This window comes from Xyrauchen texanus, chromosome 18 (assembly GCF_025860055.1).
Source record: "Xyrauchen texanus isolate HMW12.3.18 chromosome 18, RBS_HiC_50CHRs, whole genome shotgun sequence".
NCBI classification, from domain to species: Eukaryota; Metazoa; Chordata; class Actinopteri; order Cypriniformes; family Catostomidae; genus Xyrauchen; species Xyrauchen texanus.
Genome location: NC_068293.1, coordinates 21,067,112 through 21,091,052, shown reverse-complemented (window position 1 = coordinate 21,091,052; position 23,941 = coordinate 21,067,112). Strand labels below are relative to the sequence as shown.

General features: G+C 36.3%; 1 protein-coding gene across 3 annotated transcripts; it reads left to right on the top strand.

The window, feature by feature from the left end:
* Positions 1–12,641: 12,641 nt before the first annotated feature.
* On the top strand, positions 12,642–22,705 carry LOC127659251 (cyclin-T2-like). 3 transcript variants are annotated; one of them, XM_052148988.1, is made up of 10 exons: positions 12,642–12,823; positions 13,393–13,474; positions 14,661–14,789; positions 15,095–15,155; positions 15,539–15,601; positions 15,827–15,872; positions 20,194–20,357; positions 20,507–20,577; positions 20,687–21,791; positions 21,888–22,705. In XM_052148988.1, the coding sequence occupies exons 1-10, from the start codon at positions 12,666–12,668 to the stop codon at positions 21,953–21,955; spliced, it is 1,947 nt and encodes a 648-aa protein (XP_052004948.1). In that variant the 5' UTR covers positions 12,642–12,665; the 3' UTR covers positions 21,956–22,705. The 3 variants fall into 3 exon arrangements, 2 of the variants coding, with proteins under 2 accessions (XP_052004948.1, XP_052004949.1); XM_052148989.1 differs by lacking the exon at positions 13,393–13,474 and having other exon boundaries at positions 12,642–12,862; XR_007972513.1 differs by lacking the exons at positions 20,507–20,577; positions 20,687–21,791; positions 21,888–22,705 and having other exon boundaries at positions 15,827–16,241; positions 20,194–20,330.
* The last annotated feature ends 1,236 nt before the right edge of the window (positions 22,706–23,941 follow it).

Below are 23,941 nucleotides of genomic sequence, written 5' to 3'. Positions count from 1 at the left end.
TGCCAAAGCCAACTCAGATCTTTCTCGTCAGATCATGAATAACTTTCTAATGTTAGACTATATTTTTTTGTTACAGTATATGTGGTTATTCCTCGTTTTATTCAAGTATTAAAACACGTGGCCAGTTGTAATATTGTGCCACAAGGCTTTGTCAAATTTGATCAAGATAGAATTACAGGTGAAATCAGTCATTTTTACCTCATTGAAAAAGTTATAATAAAGAATAAAATAGTATTTTGAAACATATGTATTAAATTATGACCCCCTCATTGAGATGAAGACTTCAAGGATATCAGTGACCATTTAAATAGAGTTTACATGGAGAGGGTCCCCTCAGTGGGGCTGCCATGTTTCGATCACATGACCAGCCAATTTAGATATATGTGATATTCTGTTTTAATAAATTATCCTTTAGTAGCGTCTGCGGCAATAAATGGATGCAGCATTCTTCAAAAAAGTTGAATAAACAGAAAACAATGATAAACATAAAATAAAATGTACATAAAATAAAATAATTTGGTTAAACCTTATTGTTGTATTTAGTCATTAATGTTTTTACTGACTGGTGTTTTAGTGTGCAATATACAGTCAGCATTAGTTACAAAGACATTAATTAGTTAGGTTAGACAATTCATTAAATGCATACAGCATTTTAAAGCCACGTTTATTTAGATCAGTTATAAAGTTAATGTTGCCTGGCATCTCTTTTCTCAGGGATTTTAAAGGGTTAGTTCACCCAGTAATGAAAATTCTCTCATCACCCTCATGCCATCCCAGATGTGTATGACTTTCTTTCTTCAGCAGAACACAAATAAAGATTTGTAGAAGAATCCATCAGCACTCTAGGTCTGTTAATCAAATTATTATTATTTATTTACAAGACACAGCTTCAGCTTTACTCTTTCAAATGTATGCGTATGTAAACATTAATGAAAGGGCTTGATTAGAATCCCTAACCTTTATTGCTTGTTTATCAGGGCAAGCTAAAGAAGATACTATTAATCATGTCCGAACAACTTAATGTATCAAAACTGTTTAATAATTTTATACATGTACTGTATGTATACAAGCATATGCATGTATTTTACAGTAACAGGATATACTCTTGAGCCTTCACACATCTGCACAAAAAAATGCCTATTTTTAAGATGTACTCATTTGAAATACATTTTATTCAAATATGATAGCATAATCTTTAACAAAATGCAGTTAATGAAACTTCAATTAATTTTAGCTGTATTCACTTAATTTTTTTAAAGACTACACAATTCATTTTAAGTTTTATTAATTACATTTTGTCAAGATTCCGCAATTCAATTTGATGGAATTTTGTTATGAAACTGAAATATGTAAATAAAAAGTTTCACAGGTTTCACAGGGGTATAGGTATTATGGATTCGTTCAACTCCACCATCACTGTAAAGTAAGGGTTTTTATGCAAATATCTGCATTTTATGTTTATATATATATGTGTGTGTGTGTGTGTGTGTGTGTGTGTGTGTGTGTGTGTGTGTGTGTGTGTGTGTAGTTTGGGATATGTAGAGTTCTATAAAGAACACTGTTTTGTATTTACAAATTAATCATAGTCAGAAAACCAATTATCTGGAGAGTCACAGTATGTTTCTCAGTTGCTCATGGAGAAACTGGGCTCAATCTACAGTTTTAGTCTGATGATGGGGAAAGAACACCAGCTGGATGGAAAGGGCTCAGCATGCTTGGCCATGGACCCTGCTGGCATGGTCTCATGTGAGCTCTTCCTGAGAGAGAGAGAGAGAGAGAGAGAGAGAGAGAGAGAGAGAGAGAGAGAGAGAGAGAGAGAGAGAGAGAGAGAGAGTAAGAGAGAGTTTTATTTTAGTGTGTGTGTGTGTGTGTGTATTTATCACTTTGTGGGGACCAAATGGTCCCCATTTATAGTATAGGGTATAGTAAATAAGGATAGTAAAACCAAAATGTTTGATGTTGTGGGGACAATTTGTCGGTCCCCATGAGGAAAACAGCTTATAAATCATGTTAAATTATGTTTTTTGAAAAAGTTGTGTGAGGGTTAGGTTTAGGAGATAGAATATACATTTTGTACAGTATAAAAACAATTATATCTGGAAAGTCCCCATAAAACACGTAAACCCAATGTGTATATGTGTGTGTGTGTGTGTGTGTGTGTGTGTGTGTGTGTGTGTGTGTGTGTGTGTGTGTGTGTGTGTGTGTGTGTGTATGTGTGAGCGTGTATTTATCACTTTGTGGGGACCAAATGTCCCCATAAGGATAGTAAAACCCGAAATTTTTGACCTTGTGGGGACATTTTGTCGGTCCCCATGAGGAAAACAGCTTATAAATCATACTAAATTATGTTTTTTGAAAAGGTAAAAATGCAGAAAGTTTTCTGTGAGGTTTAGGTTTAGGGGTAGGGTTAGGTTTAGGGGATAGAATATAAAGTTTGTACAGTATAAAACCCATTATGTCTATGGAAAGTCCCCATAAAACATGGTAACCAAACATGTGTGTGTGTGTGTGTGTGTGTGTGTGTGTGTGTGTGTGTGTGTGTGTGTGTGTGTGTGTGTGTGTGTGAGCGCGCGTGTGTCGGTGAATGTGTTAGGAACCCAATGAGGAATAAGTGGGCAGGAGGATGTTAAAGCATCTGCTATTAACCTGTGCATCTCAGATGGTTTCAGGTCTAATCAGTTGCTCTGTGTATTCTGTATTTCAGAAGAAACAATTAAAAACAACTGAATGATTGCTTGAATGAACACTTAGAAAAAAAAATAAAGATATGATCAGTATAATTCAGTGTTGTAAATTGGATCTTGCGGGCCCCAGTGCAAAGCAACTGTCGGGCCCACTGTCATTTTTATGGTTTCTTTTGGTCGACCCTCTAGTTACACCCCTGGCATACGTTTTTTCTGCCCACAATTGCATTTTTAACCTAGCATAAATTTAGTCATGTGAATCATAGTAGCAGTGCCACTGACAAAGCCAACAGAACAGCCCAGTTTTATACAGTTTTTTTTTTTTTTTTTTAAAGGGGACCTATTAAGCTAAAATCACTTTTACATGGTGTTTGAACAAAAATGTTTGTAGGCAGTGTGTGTACACAACCACCCTATAATGATAAAAATCCACCCAGTCCTGTTTTTTAATCCCCCTTAATCATAAGCACTGTCTCAGAACAAGCCGTTCACAGATTCTGTACAAAATGACGTCACTTTGTACAAGCCCTGCCTACGACTGTTGACTGACACTACCAATGGACATGTTTGTTTGTGTGTGTTGTTTCGTTGTAGTGCATAGCGAACGTTGTAACAGTATTTGTGTGTGTGTGTGTGTGTGTGTGTGTTGTGTGTGTGTACATTTATCAAATAGCCATTCTGAAACTTCCTGGTTCATTCTCAAAGTTGTTACTTCTGACAGAGTCTCTCCCTCATCAGTGTCTAACTCCAGTTCACACATATAGGGCTGAACACATATTGCTTATGATGCCTAGTTATCTGAAGCAGAGATGTCAAAACTCCACCCTATTCGGGGAGCATCAGCTCATTTGCATTTAAAGGCACACACACAAAAAATAGCTCGATTTTAATCCCACCCAAAAATTGGCATTTTCAACATGGTATAATAAATGATCTGTATTGGGTATTTTGAGCTAAAACTTCACAGACACATTCTGGGGACACAAAAGATTTAAATTACATCTTGTGAAAAGGGGCATAATAGGAGCCCTTTAAACAAACAAAAAACAACCCTTTCTTCAAAGCATTAATTCTAGAGCATATCTGCTGCATATCAGGTGCGTCAGTCTGTGTGGAAAAAGAGGACAGCAGGCCTCCCTGGGTTCCTTTTCTAAGCAGCTGTAGAGCTCTGCATGGGTTTTAGCTTCAGCAGAATATCATCCTAAAACCGGATCACCTTGAGCTCACAACAACAACACTGCTGCTGAACATACTGTATATAATAAACACATAAACGTGGACTTCCACTTCTTACCATTTCAACCATGTCTTATAAACACTGTACATAACTATAGTATTGGAAACAACAATAAAGTATATTTCTCTGGTCTCTAGCAATTATAACAAACTTCTCTTTCAAATGGTTATACTGTATGTCTAATTATCTACATGAATATATCATTTATAATAAAGTAAGTTAATATCCTCTGAACTACAGATGAATTAATTGCAGATTGAAATGTGCTTATCGCACAAGTCATCCTCTTATTCTAAAGTTCATTGCACTAATTTACAATATTTGTACTTGCTCAGGACTGCTACCAAGCGGCTAGAATAGTAAGTGGGAATGTGGGAATGTTGAAGCTTACTGTATGTACAATCCAAACATTAGATTCTAGTTTAAAAAACAGATTAGAACACAGCGCAGATGTGTTTGCATGTTCCAGAGAGAAGCCAAAATGATATGGTTATTTTTCTGTGAAAATGTTTCAGGGTTTTGGTAATCAGATACTTACATTTTCATATTGTAAAATTTTGACATAAAATGATCACATGCTCTCTTAAAAGTTTACTTCACTCAAGAATAAAAATTCTGTCATCAATTACTCACCGTCATATCACTCCAAACCCATACAACTTTACTTTCTTCCATTCTACACAAGATTAAAAATTTTGAGGAATGCTGACGCTAAAGTCCCTGACATTCTGTCTAACATCTCCTTTTGCTTCTCAATTTGGAAGAAAGAATTGTATGTGGTTTGTGAGTGAGTGAACAGTGTCAGTGAATTTTCCAATAAAGATAAATAACACAATGAAGTCTTTGGATTCCTTTCGCCATCAGAAGAGTTTATTCAGCCGGGGAAGAAGTCACTCGAACAAAAGAAGTCTTCCAACAATCATCTCACTACACATGAGTTTTATACTATTTCAAACAAACAAGATCTTATCACATTCAACTAAAACTCTGATTGGTTACTTTCTCCTGCATAAACACATGTCACTCTATCAGGTTGACCCAATGGCTAACTTATTCTCTGGCCTATGCCACCTCACTGTACGTGTTTGCCTAAAATGAGACTATCAATTAAAATGGGAGATGGCTATGACTGGTACAGTTAGTGAGGTATCACTTAGAAGTCCTACATCTAAGAGACAGTAATGCAACAACACAGATAAAAGAAGCAAGATACCAGAGTGAAACTGGAGTAAAGGTTAAATATTAGAATAAACATGTGAAATACATTTTTCTCTTACAACAGTGTTTAAGTGTACTAATCTTCATACTGCCTTCATCTGCAGATTATATTTTCATTAATTGTCTGATTTATTACAGAGATGTGTTTTTATGTTCTTCAGGAGTGGCAGTACAGGCCCTCTCTACTGTGCCTGTAATGTTCAGCTGCTGGATAAGAAACCTTTACTCCCCACCTCACACAGTTTCTTCAAGTACCTTTTAATGCTTGTCCATTAGTTCTGTCCTGACAATCCTCTCCTTTTCTGAAAGCCAAACCCCATGACACACTAAGCCTGTGTGGGATTCTGATTGATGATCTGGCAGCTACTGTGAAGCGATATCCAAAACGCTTTTTAGGGCTGGGTACTTTTTGTGTGCAAATATAAACAAATGGGACCTTAATTCCCCAGAGCTGTACCCTATCCATGGTGTAAGTCAGGATTTGTTGCACCTAGAAATACTGATACAACTTAATCTGAATCATATTTGGATTGGAATTCTAATATATTTTTTTCTGCTTAACTGGTCTTTATCATTTTACATGGCATAATAACATTCTAATAACTGATAACAGCAGTATTTTCCCATGTTTGTCTCGTTGTGTAGATTATTTTAATAATAAAAATTAAAAAATGTCATACAATAAAAATGAATGGTGACTTAGGAAGAAAGAAAGTCATACCGGTTTGGAACAACATGAGGATCTATCTCTCTACACATCTGTTTTACAAATGTTTTGGACTACTTCATATTTTATTTCTTCTGACAGTTATGCCATCGGAAACAACGATGGCTGTTAGTTCCATGATTTTTGGAGGTGTTTTTGAAAGATTCTCCAAACTTAAGGTCTGCTTTGCTCATGGGGTTAGAAAAAAATACTCATGTCACTCAGACAATCATTGTGAGAACAAAATAGTTGAAGAGCAAACAGTGAACCATGAAGATGGGCTTTTTCAAGTTACACATCTTGAGGGATGCAGTATCATATTTCATACTTTTGTTTCAGGTGGTGCTTTTCCTTACACCATCGGTCGAACTGAGCACAGGTTTAAGGTGCGACCTGATCTTTGTGCAACCGACAACCAGATCAACCCACACAAATACTTTTTACACTGAATCGCTTGTGCATGACCCACTCTCACTGAAGTTACTCATGGATGCCATAGGAAAGGATATAATTCTCATATCATCAATGATGCCAAATTTCATTATAATTCTATAATCTTAAGATAAATTTGTATATGAGGGATAAAGTCACACATCATTACTGCATTGTTTAGTTAGTGATTTATAACCATTATAACCTCAGTGAACTCCAGCTCAGTGGTTCTCAAACATTTTTAAACTACAGCACCCCTTTATAGTGTTTTATTTTTTACACACAGCACCCCAACCACTTAAAAATAAACAGATATGTTATTGTAAACACTCCTTTATTTAAAAAGTGTATTATGAATATAAATATTAACAAACCAAATTAAAACAATGTAGCCTTTGTGTGTTTCTTAAGTAAACTTTGCTTCAAGTTTTCAAAGTAGTTACTGTATTCAAGAGCCAGTTATGAAATAGAGTAATACAATTTAGAACGGAGTAAATAGTGGCAATTAAACATTAAAAAAAATAGTAATTTTAGTTCTTATAAAAGTGTCACATTCTGTATCCCTCGTGTTTCCTAGAACTCTTATTTTGAAGTGTTTCCCTGGACTACATTGCCCATCATGCACTGCCTGTTTTACATTTCATCATTAGCTTTGTTTTTGTATTCCTTTTTCAGTTCTTGTTTGTTGTTGTTTTGAGTTCCTGTTTGTTTGTTTCACTGTCAAATTTTTTATTAAAATCCTGCAAATAGATCCTACGTCTCCAGTCTTCTTGAAGGATAAAGTTATGTTAGGAACAGATTACCCATTTCCACTATGGGAACTGGAGCCAGGAGCATTAATTGAATCCATGGATGAGTTTCATAGCTTGCTAAAGGTAATATACTCTATACAGTAAACGCTGGAGCAGCTGCCCCCGCGACCCGACTTCGGATAAGCGGTTGAAGATGGATGGACACATCTATTTAAGTGTAAAGTAAACACACTGGATTTTATTTAAGATAATTAAACAGCTTCCTTAGAATATTAAACAAAAACTAAAAAAGTAGACTGATAAATGGAAAAATATAATTAACAGCAACTCTAGGATAAACTGCTTGATGGGAATGCCCTGGAATTTTTAGGACTGTCAAGAAAAAAAAAAATGTTGTGACTGATTGTATCTGTTCATCAGAGAGATTATACTACCAGAGATTTGAATCATAAGAATTTAAAACCTTAATTGATTTGTTTTCTATTTATTGATATTATGTAATTAAATATGCATGAATATTTAATGTGGGTTTTGGCAAACTTTCCATCCCATGTTTTATTTTTTAATAGACAAAAAGTTCCCTGTGATAGATTTTAATTTTAAAGATGGTTGGTTAAATAAAAAAAACTTTATTAATTAAATTATCTATTTTTAACCACAATAAATATGAAATATGTATTTCTGTCTACACAATATGTATGTCGGTTTCACAGGTATAATGCCCCTCTTTAAAAGGGAGTCTGCACTTTTAACAATTGAAGGGTCTTTAATCAGTGGTGGTTTTAGACTATTATAACCATGGAGGCCATGCTGGGACCGGATGGGCTTGTAGGGGGGCAACTGCATTATATATTAAAAGTCCTCTGTACTGTACAAGTATAACACATTAGCTTTTTTAATATTTGCTAAAATAATGCTATTTTTGTAAACAAATAAATATTTAACAATTACATTTCATTAAAATTATGGAAATTGATGAACAAAAGGCTTTGAGTCATGTTGCCATATTGTTCTTTAGAATAACAAATGCAGTAAAATAATTGAGTAAAAATGAATGCCACAGCAATATTTATTAGAATTTAAGCAGTATAAACAACGTGTACAGGTCTAGTAAATGATTGCCATTTCCTTTTAAGATTGTTGCCGTGTTTAAGCACATTTTTACTTCACTAGTTCATTGTAAATGGTCTAGCAGTGTAACAAATTATTTTTTAAAAGTTCAAATTGTATTCCATGTATAGGCTCAATTACTATGAGGTTCTAAAAACTGCATGCATATTAATTATACTAAATTAGAAAATGTTTATTTTAGGCCATCTCCCATCAGATCTTTTTGCATTGGCTTCAGCGATCACAGCCAAATTAGTTCTCTGCTATGGTCGAAAATGATCATTATGTATGAGCACCTTAGCAACGTGGTCTAAGTCAGTCTTGAGCTGTCACAGACATATGATATCAGAATATGTTTGATATTATAGCTACACAATCGCATTGCAATTAAAGAGATACACTTACAACTGAAAACTGCTCCAGCCAATCACATTTTATCTTGCATCTTTATGTACATGAATGGAAGGCCACAATTTTATCATAATTGTTTTTTTATTGTAACAAACTAACAAGGAAGATTTTTTGATGAATAAATAAATAGTCTAAACACTATAATTATCACAGTGCTATTGTATGTTTTAATTACCACCAACTCTTTTTGCAAAACAGACAGCTGCTTCTTTCAGCAGTCATTTCTGCAATATTGTCATTTTCGTCTCTTCTTTTGTTTAATAATAATAATGATTAAAATCAGTGCACAGGACACATAACATGGACCACGTGCTGATTGTGACATCCAATACTGGAAAAATCTCTCGATCTTTTCTCGTGTGAGTTTATGTGAGAATATGGCTTCTCGCTGTTGGTCGAGGATGCCTCTTGGCAAAGATCTTGTAATTTGCGCACCATTCTGCATTATGTTGCTATGACAACAGATGACAAGAATAGGCCTACTTGCTGTGTAATGTAAGCAGTACCGCAATTTAGGTCTGACAGTCGTGTAGTAACGAAATGGCCTAAATGCTCAAGCGCACACACATTCATTATCTAGAATTTATTTACGTTTTGTAATACAATTATATATGTTCGACTGTTTTCTCAGACTAACAGCCTCACCGCCTCACCTGTTGTTCCTGTCAATCAGACACGCAGCGTCAACCAATGAACCAAAGATGCAAGAGGGAGGGCGGAGCCAATTTATTAAGTTGCTCAGATTGTATTCGTTTTGAATTGTTACATTTATATGCACTTTGTTTATATACATTAAAAAATGTATACTTTAAATGCGCATGTGAAATAGCATCCTTCTTTTTTACATGTATTTCAATTTATGGAATGCTGCAGTTTTTCAAATAAATAAGTCTAGACAAAGGAGTAAACAGCTGATTTAAACGCATGTGATAGTTTTGTCTTTGTCTAATGTTAACCATTTAAAATTCGCACTGAACTTCGAACTCAGTGGATGTTTGTTTTTCTGCATCTTACACGATATGACGTCCCTCTGTTTACTATGGGTCAGAGCCATATAGAGAGAGAGAGTTGCGACAACTCCATTGACTCCAATGGATCGTTTTTTTTTACAGCAATGGCGGCTCGTGGAGCCTCTCAATAGTTCCCGGAAGTACCAGCAAACACATGCCGCGCCGTAGAACAAACGCACTTTTAAAAGGTGAGACGTTTAAAGAATAATATTATCAGTACATCTAAATAAAAATAACTTGTAAATTAAAACCTTTATAGTTGAGTATTACTCATTAAATTAGGAGATAAGGGATGTTATCGGATAACTAACAGATTAGGCAAGGATTGGAGCTGGATAATGTTAGTAACACCCTATTAATTGTAAAATCTGTTCTCTTGATTCAGTTTCATCCATCGTTTAAAAAAAAAAAAGTAATATCGTAATATATTATTACAATTTAAAATAACTGTTTTCTATTTTAATGTATTTTAAAATGTAATTTACTCCTGTGATGCCAAGCTGAATTTTCAGCCTCATTACTTTTGAACGGCAGTTTATATACGAGTATGCTTAAGTTGTTTTAAAGCTGAATATATTGTGTATATGAATAAGTATTGTAAGAATTATACATTAGATATATAATATTTATAATACATAAATAATTATATTACTATATATAGAATTGTAAGAATTGTAAACAATAAGCTTCATTTCACTAAATTTTACATTTGCGTAACTGCTGCTAATAGTTAATAGTTCATTGACCCATTGTGCGGTGCGAGCTGGAAATTACCTGTCACCAGCCTGTCTCTGTACTATCTGAAAAGTCATAAATATGACATTAATTACCATGAGATTAGTGAAAACAATGAACATGAGGTAACATAAAAAGGCAACAGAAACCCTAGCCTGAAATAAGTTGAGGCAAATAACGGTAAGCGAACACTAATCCTCAAATATTTACGGTGGCCGAGAGAGCTCAACGTGCTGCAACCTAAAGAAGACACATGCAAATAGAAAAAAAACGCATGCAAATAGAAAAAAGACGCATGCAAATAAAAAAACACCCGCAAATTAAGAAAACATCTTCATCAGTTTCACAACACACGTGTGCTCCAAATACTCACAACACAACAAAATACAGAAATGCCCTGCAAAAGCTCACAACACAACCAAATACAGAAACGCGCTGCAAGTAACACAGACCACAACGGAAATGTTTCCGGGGGAACCAAATAAGTGACGAACCCGGCTGGGACGTGCTTACAGCAAAGAACTGATACTGACAAGAAGTGAAAGCCTATATATATTTTTTTATAAATAAACTATAATATTAAAATAATATTGTAATATATTGTATATAGAAATAATATTGTAATATTATATTGGAATATTATACTTTTTTATAGTTCTTCTACTCTTTGCTTACAGCTCAAAATTCTACTTTATTTTATTTTATTTATTTTAACTTTTTTTTCCGCAAAACATACAGAGATTAATTTTTTATGACATATGACAAATGTATTAACAATATGTTCAATGTCATCAGAAATGAGAAAAGAACAATGAGCTGAAAACTAAAATAAATAAAAAAGATAGAGAAGAATGATGTAAAGATATTAATCTTTACATCAGTTACACCAGAGCCATTCTCTCCATGGCTCTGAGTTACACTATACAAATTGTTTCATGTTATGTTTACATTTTCATAAAGAAAAGTTTCATAAGAAGGTGTAGGTAATGTAGGGTCCAATGTTTTAAAGTTGAGACACTGACACACAGATATATAAAACGCATATTTTAACAGTTTTTTTGTAAAGTAAAAATAAATTTATTTGCAACCGTTATGTTAACAGCATTATATTTCTGTCCTCAGAACAGCTATTCAGCTGATAGACAACGTGCTGCGTTGTCATGGGAACATCCCAGGTGAAAATAATTACGTTGGAAGTTGTCTTTCATTGCTCCCTTCATCAAGTGCGTTCCAAACGGCTATATAAATGGCACACTAGTGCATGCTCTCTCCAAAGTCCCACTTGAAGAGCTCTGCCGTCTGCCCTTCGAAGGGAGTAGGGCATAGGGATGCTCACGTGCAATAAGCACGTCCCAGCCGGGTTCGCACTTATTTGGATCCCCCGGAAACATTTCCGTTGTGGTCTGTATTACTTGCAGCGCGTTTCTATGTTTGGTTGTGTTGTGAAGTTTTGCAGCGCGTTTCTGTATTTGGTTGTGTTGTGAGCTTTTGCAGCGCGTTTCTGTATTTTGTTGTGTTGAGTATTTGGAGCACACATGTGTTGTGAAACTGATGAAGATGTTTTCTTAATTTGCGGGTGTTTTTTTATTTGCATGCGTTTTTTTCTATTTGCATGCGTCTTCTTTAGGTTGCAGCACGTTGAGCTCTGTCGGCCACCGTAAATAGCTATTAGCTGATTTGATCTTTAAAAAAAACAACATCGCTGTAACAACATACTCATGCTACATACATATGTCGGTGTGTTACATAAATATATAAAATAAATGCATTTATTGACTACTAATTACCAGAAATCGCAGTTCTGTCACTCTACTCTAACAGTTTGAAATGCCCGCCAAAGCACTTCCTGGAACTATCTGAAGTCTACGTGAATCACGTGACGATCAAGCATTTAGAACTTCCGTTGTCGCAACTCTCTCTCTATATGGCTCTGCTATGGGTAAAAGAACGACTTCTCAACTGCCCAATCGCAGACCGCAGCTCTTAGAAGCCAATCCGAACGCAGAATGCGGGACCGGGTGGGGGAAAAATAACGCGGGTGACCCGGACCATGTTTAATTTAACACTTTTTATAGGAACTATTTTGAGAACAGTCTTCATCTAATCTGAGAGTACACCATTCAGATCACTCTTCACAAAAACACAATTGATTCGTTAATGTGTAAAACGTTTTTGAATTAGCCCCAAATTACTCAATGCACCTTCAAAACCAAGTTGATTAAAACAGTTAAACTGCAGCGTTGATTTCATTGAACTACAGCCCCCAGCATTGGTACGTCATAGAAGTGTGGCCGCGCGTATGTGACGTAAGTGAGAGGCGTGAGGTTGCGCGAACGTGACGTTCGCTCCCTGTTCGTCTGCTGGACTGTAATGGCGGCGTGCCGGGGATCACCGTCTAAATGGTTTTTCACACGGGAGCAGCTAGAAACCACCCCGTCCCGCCGCAGCGGAATGGAGCCAGACAGAGAACTGTCGTACCGACAGCAAGCCGCAAATCTCATTCAGGAAATGGGCCAGAGACTAAATGTGTATCCTTTAGACGCGCTGATCAAGAGCAGGCCCATTTGGTATCTCACTTTCACTGATTGAGTGTTTGTAATATCTAGAATTTATTTACCTTTTGTAATACCGTTATTTTTTATAAATATCTCTATCTCTGTATTCGGCTCAAATTCATTGATATTTCTAATTAAACCCCGTCATATCGGCAGCGCGCGCTGATTTCTCGCGTAAGCGCATTTCGACGAGTGTTAACGCTCTTAAGATTATATTTATACACCTTGAATTTACACTTCTTGGCTTGTGAATTGGTTACACTATTGGCTAATGTAACTTCGTTTTGTTTATGTTCGCCAGTGTTGATTTTCACTCACAGCTGAAGCAGCGTGACATCGATGAGCTCACGCGCATCAGATGTGATGTCTGCGGCACGCGAGGCCGTTTACTGTAAATATAAAGTCTTAAACCTGTTATGTGGTCTTTGGGAAATTGTTTCTGCCAACGGGTATCTATTAGAATGTGAAATGCGTTATTAGGCCTGGAGATGGCTGAATTTAAAATGACATGATCTTGCGTTTTCCTTGACTACAAACTTCAGTTCTCAACTCACAATAAATACTGCCATTGTTTACATGCACAGATTTTATATGTACCACTCATTCACCAAATTCCACAGAAATGTAAGTTTCCATCTATGCTGCCTATTACATTTCCTGCATGGCCTTATGAACCATATATTGACATGACAGTCGTTTAAAACAGATTTTTTTTCATGAATATAGAGCTCTCCAATGTCAGTGCTTCATCTGGGGTTACAGGGGTCTCATCTGGGTTCTTACAGCAGTTTTCTCAAATGCTCCATTAATGCCATTTACGCTAAAACTGGTCCAACTAAACTCTGTTGCAGTTCTCTCCCACATATTGAGCTCATGAAGTTAAAGCATTAGTTCACACAAAAATTATAGTTCTTTCATCATTTACTCACCCTTATTTCATCTCAAACTTGTATGAATTTCTTCTGCAGAAATCACTTTTTTGTTGTAGTTTTAGTTTTTTTGGAGGAGATATATGGTCTTTATATGAAACACTACAAGTCCATATGGTCCAAAATTTCCAAGCTCCAAAACCAACAAAGGCAGTCTTCTGAAGCGATACAAAATGTTTTGGGTGCAAACAGACCAAAATGTAACTCTTTACTAAAAATCTTCACGTCTGCAGTCTCCTTGGTGCAATTATGATTTAAAGCTTGATTACACTTCCTCACACTTGACGCATGCTCAGAGCCTGTGTACAAGCACGAGAAAGTTTTTCTGAGTTTGGAAGTTTTGGGCCCCATCGACATGCATTGCATGAATATAATCACGTTGTTTGTGTTTTGAAGAACAAAGAAAGTTATATGTGTTAGGAGTTAGCATAAGGTGAGTAAATGATAAGAGAACAAAACATTTTGGATGAACTATTCCTTTAAAAGGGAGAAGGCAACATTCAAGAACACTGGCTGGGTTTCCATCATAATGGTTTGCATTCTTAAATCATTTCTAAAATTTTGACTAAAGAAAATACGAATCATTTCTTGGCACATAGTAATATCTGATATAATGAGGGCTGAAATGTGAAAACAGAAAATCCACCTCTGCCTAGTGCATTCAATTTTGATCTAATTTTGAGAGTTTTTATTAGCATATGAAGAGTTTCCATTTAGGTTTTCTTATGCACAGTTTCAAAATGTGCCCAGCTACTGTTAACTGCAGGAGTCACAATGAAACTGCGGGAAACACTGTCTTTTTTGTTAGATTTTTTAAATATTTGCAAACTTTTATACGAATGTGTCAAATATCTGATGGCATGTCTGTTTTTTCTCCACAGACCATCTCCCCAACAACATTATTTTTGGCTGCAAAAGTTGAAGAGCAACCACGGAAACTTGAACATGTAATTAAAGTAACGCATGCATGTTTAAACCCCCAGGAGTCTCCACTGGATACAAAAAGTAATGTAAGTCTGGTGAATTCTGGCATTGTTTTCTCTTTCTTTGTCCATCGCTTTTAAACATCCAGTGTCAATGCTGAGATTTGAATTGTTAGGTGTTGTTGGACACCATTTCCTCTGAATTGAGAAAAAACATTACAAAATTATTGTCTTGAAGACACCAATTTAGAAATAATTTGCTAATAATGTGGCAATGTATTGCCTCTGATTAGCTTTGCAGGGGTACATGATTTCTGTAAAATTTTGTCTGTTGGTCAAAAATACAGAGACACATTACAAGCATTATGTAATGATTGTCTATTGAAATTCAGGCATACCTCCAGCAAGCCCAAGAGCTGGTGATACTTGAAACCATAGTGCTGCAGACTTTAGGTAAGTCTATGGAAGGAGATTCCTTTCAGCTGAATATTAGAATGAACATAGAAGGTGTGCTGACAGTGGTTAACCTTTAAAAAAAGAAAATAATAATTTGAGTGTGGCTCTGAAAGGAGATCAATTTCCATTTCTGCTGGCCAGTTTTCTTGTCATTAAATACACCAGAATGGTGGTCTTAAGGGTATTTAGACTTGATATTTAGACAAAGATGCCAATTTGATTTCCATCCTATATCTAGTGTTATTATGCTACACCATACATAGGTATCAGGAATAATGTATTGTTTCAGAGGCTTTGTTCTTACTAATGCATGACTGTTTTTCATTATATGCATGTTTTGCAGTGCAGTGAGAATCAATTTCATGTGCTTTATATTTCAGGCTTTGAAATAACTATTGAACATCCACACACAGATGTGGTGAAATGTTCCCAGCTAGTGCGAGGTATAGAATTTCCTTCTTATGCTCTCTACAATATCTTAATCACTGTTGTTTATAAGACAGTGCTGATTTAATCTTTGAATCATACAATTGGTCAATGGCTAAGCATGCAGTTTAAAAAGAAGTGACCTCGGTGTATCAGGGAAAATTAGCTCTCATTCTCACTTGCATATGGAGTTTTATTATTTCTCTGTTTTCTCATACGCCTTTCTTTCTCTTCTTTCACAGCAAGCAAGGATCTGGCACAGACTTCCTATTTCATGGCTACCAACAGGTTGTTATCCAGAACCTCATTTGTTGCACTGTGACTGCACACTATAGCTTCCTTTACTGCAGGTTACCCTACCAGTGTCCAACACCCTCCTTGCACCGGTGGCTACTGGGACGCCCCCCTTTCAAACATGCCCTCAGAGTGGGGTGGGTAGGGGGTTCGGCGGCTCCGGCCCCGGTTGCAGTGCGGTGTATTGTACGGGGGATCATTGTTGGCACAGAGGGGTTGAATGCACAATGTGAAGTGTAGTGGTGCTCTTGAACCTCACGTTTGCTCGGTTACAGAAGTGCATTTGTCTAAAAAAGACACTTTGGTAGCCTGAATAGCAGCTAAAGATTACACAGATGTAAACATTACATAGAAGTCCTTACGGTAAGTACCAGACCCCTTTTATTTTCCTATGATTTTTATTCTCAAAGTGATAAATGGATTTATATATTTTTTGGTCTTTTTTTTAATAATTATTTTATTCAAACTATTTAGAAGTTGCATTTTTCATTCAATGTCTGACTTTAATTTTGAAATGAAGAGATCGGTTGTCCTTGGGTTGTGATTTATTGATGTTTCAATGCAAACAAACCCATTAAGGACCTGTTTGGCTATGACCGTTTGAAATAATTGTTTCTTTAGCTATGTATTTTTGCACACAATAAACTGAAAGATTTATGGGATCATATAGGCAACAAAAGATTATGATGTCAGGTGAAAAGGTCCTTAAAGGGTCTAGTCTCCATTGTACAGTTATTTACTTAATTTGAGAAAATTTATTTTCTCTGTTTATGTTACCCCCTCATTTTTTAGTTATTTCCTGTATTTTTAAATCAGTTAAGCTGTCATTGGTATTTGTCCCCTTGTTTGCGTAGATATACTGCAGCCCTGCTTGCAATGTATGAACATGGGAGTAGAGCAATATGTGCTTAACCCCTTAAAATCTGGTGCATTTTTGGGCTGCTGTCCACATTTTTTCACTTAAATTTAAAAGCTCACCATTCACACATACTATGTACTAATTGCAAAAAATTTGTCTAATTTTTCAGAGAACCGACCAAATAAAAAAAGACACAATTATTCAGAAATATTATTGTATGTGTTTATAATCTTATGATAAAAAGTATATATATAAAAAATAAAAAAAAATCCTAAATTTGTAAACACATAATTCTGGTTCTGTTCACTCAATTTCACTTTGAAAAGTTTCATTTTATTCTAATATGTGGCAGAAAGAATTAGAAGAAATATTTTTTTCTCTCTCACAATATACAGATCTGAAATGTAGGTGGCGCTCTAATGCATTTTATCCCTCATATATGTGCTTGTCCATAGACTTTCATTCTAACGTTCAGTTCAAGCACGACCCTTGTTGTTTCATTGAATATCTTAGCCTCTGAGTGGATTAGAAGCTCATTCTAGAAGTCATTTGAAAGCTGAGATCCACCCCATTGCGATGATATAAAACATTTTTGTAGGTTGGGATCAAAATGTAACAGGTTGCTTTATATTCAGGCCATGTCTTAAAGGAATAGTTCACCCAAAAATAAAAATTCTGCCATTATTGACTTAACCTGATGCCATCCCAGATGTGTACGACTTTCTTCAGCGGAACACAAATTAAGATTTCTAGAAAAATGTTGAAGCTCTGTAGGTCCTTATACTGCAAGTAAACGGGTGCCATCAGGCTGCTGGCTATTTGAAGGTCCAAAAGGCCAATTTAGGCAGCATAAAATTAATCCAGACGACTCAAGTCAATCAGTTAATGTCTTATGAAGCAAATCGATAGGTTGGTGCAAGAAACAAATCGATAATTTAAACATTTTTAACTTTAAATCGTTGCTTCCGTCCAGCACTGTACTGCTGTTTGAAATGAGTTAACTCCTGCGTGACGTTCATTCCTCTCTTCTATACAAAGCGTGTGCTTCCGACTTCTCGTGTAAATGTGCCATAGCACTTAGGTCGCTGATGCATCAACTGCTGGCAGGAAGCGATTTTTGAACTTAATAAAGTTTTAATTATAGAATTATTTCTTACACCAACCTATAGATTTGCTTCAGAAGACATTAATTGATTGACTGGAGTTGTGCGGATTAATTGTATGCTGACTAAATATGGTTTTGGACATCAACTAGTCAGCAGCCTCATGGCACCAGTTCACTTACATTATAAGGACCTGCAGAGCTTTGACATTTTTCTAAAAATCTTAATTCGTGTTCTGCTAAATAAAGTCGTACACATCTGGGATGGCATCAAGCTAAGTCAATAATGAGAGAATTTTCATTTTTGGGTGAACTGTTTAAGACATTACCTGCATATAATGCAACCTGTTGAATTTGGAACCCCTCCACTCTCCCAAACTTAGGCAGGGTCCTCAAAGTTGAAGAAACTGAATTTTAAAATGTGCTTATGTCATCAGTGGTCAGTTTTGTCTCTTTATTTTATACAGTGATTTGTACAGCCAACATTTTCTCTAAGAGGCTGCCTTTTAATCTTGATCACCTAATTCAATACAATTAGCAGATTTCGCCGACGACGTTTGTCTTGTTTGTACTAAGATATTATAGGCTCCGATTAGCCCATGTCCAAACATTTATTCTGTTTCACGGCACAGGGTTACCATCCAGCTTTGACTGAGGCTTCCAAATATATATATATTTTTTATTTACATAATTTTCAAATTTAAGTAAAACTACTTTGTTAAATGTATAGCCTACTCTTCAAAGATTCCAAGCATATTGGTGATGAAATGTTTGATTTCTTCAAGGACTTATAGTATCTTGTTAAATGTATGGTAAAAACTGGCAGCAGTGGTTGCCAGAAATTCACTGTAAAAAATACGGTAACCACGCTTTACGGGATGTAATTTTGATGCCTGTATATTTACAGTGTATTACCATTTATATTATTTAATGATATAACCTTAATACTTTAACCTTCTGAAATAGTAAAAATCTGTTTTTCACTTTATAATGTATTGTTACTCACCATAGTATTTACAGAAAGGCTCATGATGACATGAAGTTCATCATTATGGCCTTTCCAAGAGCAATGACCAATAAACATGTAGAGATAGTGCTCAGTGTCAGTCACACAAACACTAAACACCATCAGGGTAACACGTGAAATTAAAATAATGCAATTAACATTAACTAAACTACATGAAACAGAACACCACAATGAATGAAGAAACAATTATTCCCATAAAATATAATGAAATGTGATAGGTAATGCAGGGAATTCCATGCCTGATTATTGTTTTAACCATCATTTTAACAATAATTTACCATAAAGTACATGTACTCTCTTGTTTAACAAAATATAGATTTTTACTGTTAATTATATGGTAAAATCATACTTTTAACATGTAGAAATTAAATTTTTACAACATTGTACTGTAAAATGACAAGTATTGTCTTTTTAAAAATATTATAATTTATTACCGTATATTTTAAGTTAACTGCCCATTTACCAATTAACATTTTTACTGTTGCATATTTACAGTCATTTACTGTTAAAATTATGATTTTTTTTTTTTTGTTTTTTTTACAGTGTAGATTAGATATTTTTATATTTCCTGTTGTTCTTGTCACACTATAGTAGAACAAGTGCATCTGTTCCACATAACTTAAAATGCTGTAAGATTGATAGAGATGTTGGCAAATTCAGAGATATACATAATTAAGTCAACCCTGCTTTATGCTTACATGGCATAACTTTAATTTCCTATGTGTCAAACATGGATGGTAACCATATGCTTGTTCGGTTTACTGTTTCCTATTAATCTGTTGTCTGCAGGCCTGTACATCTGTGATGGAACATATTTGTCTTTTTTCAGCAGTATCAAGCTTGATTTTGAGTAACAATCCTGTTATGTTTTGCTTGCACAGATTTGATCCCACACACGTTTTTTTTTAGTCCCACTACTCGTATGGGTGCTGTTTTAAGCCTCAATTGAATTTTTGGAAAATTATACTAAAATGCTTTCTTTTGCCATTCAGTTTGTACCTTGTAACCTACTTTCTACTTCTATACAGCAAATATGAACAATATATTCAAATTGAAAAATGTCTTTATTTTATGCTTGTATTACGTATTTTTTTCGTATTTCATCTTTGTCACACTGAATGTGATCAAATATCTTGATGCTGTATAAACGTAGATTTAAGCAAAGGTTTCTGAACTGTGCAGGCACATTTTTGGAAGTATGTTACTCAGAATTGAGGAATAGCTTTGTGATTTTGCTTTAATATTACTCGTAATGTCCTTAATAGTAATTGAACGTTTGTGCTATTGTTTTATTGTCTTTCTCCTCCATGATGTTCTGCTCTTGCAGTCTGCACCTCACCACCTTCTGCCTACAGTACAAGCCCACAGTCATTGCCTGTGTCTGCATTCACCTGGCCTGCAAGTGGTCTAACTGGGAAATCCCTGTTTCCACCGATGGAAAGCATTGGTGGGAATATGTGGACAGCTCAGTTACACTTGAGCTTCTTGATGGTAAGTGATGTGTTCTTTCCAGGATCAGGTTGCACGTGTATTTGCAATTGAGAATACTTTAATATTACCCAGTATAGCTAATTTTCACACATTACACACATTGTTGTGCAAGTCACCCATGATTTATATTAATTTAAATTGTGTTGTAGAACTGACCCACGAGTTTCTGCAGATTCTGGAAAAGACACCCAGCAGGTTAAAGAGGATTCGGAATTGGAGGGTAGGTGATTGAAATATGTTAAATTATGCTTTTGGTATCTTTGAGGTAGATTAATTTGGTGAAATTAAACTCTGCTTTCCTTTCAATCTGTTGCTGTTTTCATTTCTAGGCTACACAAGCTGCTAAGAAGCCCAAAACAGATGGTCAGGCCTCAAACAGTAGCTCTTTACCAGGGCCCTCATTAACCCAGGACCTATCCTTGATGGATGCCCTTCCTGGGGACTCTACAAATACAGCCTTCTCCAAAGCCTCCACTTCTTTTCCAGTGACCCTGACAGGCAATCCAAGCAGCAGTTTTTCCCTGGATTCCATTGGCAACATGCAGGAATCTTTATACACTTACACTGCCCCCAGCGATTGGCCTCAGGACCAAGCTAGTTCAGATTCATATTCTGTCAAACAACTTCTTCCAAACCCTTCTATGCACGCACACCGGCCTGACAAAGGTGCAGAGTTCAACCCTACAAAACACACAAACAAGGCCAGTGGTGGAGCAAAGCACCAGGTCATGACCTGTCCTCCACCTGCAGCACCCGCACAGAAAATGTCTTTGGATAAGTACAGGGAGAAACACGCTGCTGAGCTGGCAGTGCAAAAACGCAGACAAGAGCAGCAGAATGTGGAGACTGAGGTCAGGGATGTCTATGGTGCTCCAGCACAGACAGATCACCGCAAGCATCTGCCCCAACTTTCTCATGGGCAGCAGGGGTTGAGCAGCTGTGCTGGAGCTTCCACAGCCTCACCCCTGAAGATGAAATTGCCTGTCCCTGGGCAGGACAAGCAAGTGGACAAACGAGAGAAGGGTAGCTCTCTAAAACTCCGTCTTCCAGTCCCTTCTCAGAGCGAGAAGGGGGGGTCAAGTAAGGAGGAGCTAAAAATGAAAATTAAGGTGTCCTCGGAGCGACATAGCTCCTCAGATGAGGGTGCTGCAAAGGGCAAGCATTCCAGCCCACTTGTGAGCAAGGAAAAACACAGAGACCACTCAGCCCATCGTCACCACCACAAACATGGACACTCCCATTCCCATACACATAGCGGCAATGGCAGGAGTGGACTTGAGGCACCTGCAGCTGGTTTGGCCCTTCGGAGCCCGGTAGGCCCTGGTGGCGAGGGGGCAACCTCAGTGTCCAGCTCTGGATCCTCACGGAAGAGGGTGAATGAAGCCAGCCACAATCACCACTCCAAAAAGAGCAAAAGCTCCAAAGGCAGTGCAGGTAGTTCCTCTTATTGTTCCTCTGTTCAGCAGTGTGTCATCTCACAACTCTGTTCTTAACCTTCCCTCCCCCCCCCCTCCCCGTGTCACATACCAGGTGGGCTACGGATATCTCAGCACCCTAGTGAAACTGGACAGGAAACCAGTGGAGAGCCACGGCCCTGAGGCTGCCGGCCAGGCTAATGGCCAACACACAGACTACAAAGATACTTTGGACATGCTTGATTCGCTGTTTAGTGCCCAAGGAATTAACTCTTAAATCTATAGGAAAAGAGGATGAAATGTAAAAGAAAAATCAAGCTTTGGTCTCCTTATTAAGAAAAAAAAACAAGAATGTGAATGAAAAGAGTAAAGAGAAAGAAAATAAAAAGCCTTCCAGATCTTCTGGCAGTTCAGTTTAGTCTGGCCATCTCTCGGTGTAACTGCTGCTTTGTCCTCAGTATTCCCTTACAAGCAATTGGTGTGTATGAGTGAGCAGGTATATGATTGTCAGAGCAGTTACAGTATATAAAACCTTTATTCTTTAAATGACACAGTAGAATGAGTGATGAAAGGCACAGTTTTTCACATAGTTATGATTTATAAAACACAAGTCTGAAAGCACCTTCTAAAACGACTGACACTCTCATTTGTTCAGAATAACGTAAAGGGAATGCAGAATCAAGCAACTTAAGTTCCATAGTTCCTTTTAATGTTCCCTTTTCTTTCCTCCCCTTTTAATGTCTTCTATTGGGGCAGCATGTCTATCTTGATAGGGTTGTTTACAGAGTGTGGAACAAATTTACATACATTCTTGTATGTTAAAAGCTGTACTATAACTTCTCAGGTTTGGAGCTGCTTGTAAAATAATTATATATATATATATATATACTGTAGACCTGTGTGTGTGTGTGTGTATGTGTATATATATATATTGGGGGGCTTGTGACTCAGTGTTAGGCCATGCAATTTGTACTTTTTTTTTTTTTTTACCTTAACGATTACCTTAAGCTGGATGCCAAAGGCTGTGCCGCAAGTAAAAGTATAGTTTTTTGACGTTTACATAACCGCTGTGAAGTGCATTTAATATATTTCTCGGCTTGAAGCAGTAGCCTATTTGTGCAACTCAGTAAATCTATAACAAATATCCAGAAGCATAGGAGGGTTAAGGAGATCGAGTTCATTATCACAGTATTTACCCAAAGAGATCTGGGCCTTCACAAGCCCTCTTTGCATCATTATTTCTGAATGCAGATGAATAGTTTAGATATTTAGATTTTATTTTTAGTGTGAAGCTATTGGTAAATGAAGCCAGCATTGTACAACCCATTTTAGTCCCTGAATTGCAATTAGGTAAGGCAAGTGCAAACCCTGGCTCTTTTTTCTGTTTGTCTTATCCCATATTTTATTTAGATTTAAAAATAAATTCCATGGTTTCCACTACATTAACATTAGTCTCTGTGTATGTGGTAATGTTTTTGTGTTAACATAATGGCACATGTATGAAATAATCTTTTCTGCTTGTCAATGTGTTTGTTAAATAACGTTTTTATTTTTATTCCAGTTTAAATTATGTTGGATTATGGTCATACTAGTTTTTCAGTTTAATTTGTATCATTGTTTTAGAAACATTGAAGGTCAAAATAATTCCTCATGATTGATTTGGTTAAATTGCTCAGTTCTATCTTTGTTTCTGTTGGATTTGCATACGTTTTCACTTAACTGGCCATTTGTAGACTTGGCTGTGATGAGTGTTGGTTCTCTGCAAAGAGCAAAAAGAGAGGAAAATGTTCTGCTGTTCTCAAACTGTTTACAGATTAGTTTCATAAATAAGCAAGTTATTATTTTTCTAAACTTTCGAACCACAAAAGAACCAAAGCCAAACTTACATAATTTTTAGGTGAAATGTAATGGCTTTGTGTTAATTTTCATGTTAAGTATTACTGTGTATGTGTATATACACATATGTGTGTATAATATACACACACACAGTAATACTTAACATGAAAATTAACAACACAAAGCCATTACATTTCACCTAAAAATACACACTTTATATACAGTGAGGAAAATAAGTATTTGAACACCCTGTTATTTTGCAAGTTCTCCCACTTAGAAATCATGGAGGGGTCTGAAATTGTCATCATAGGTGCATGTCCACTGTGAGAGACA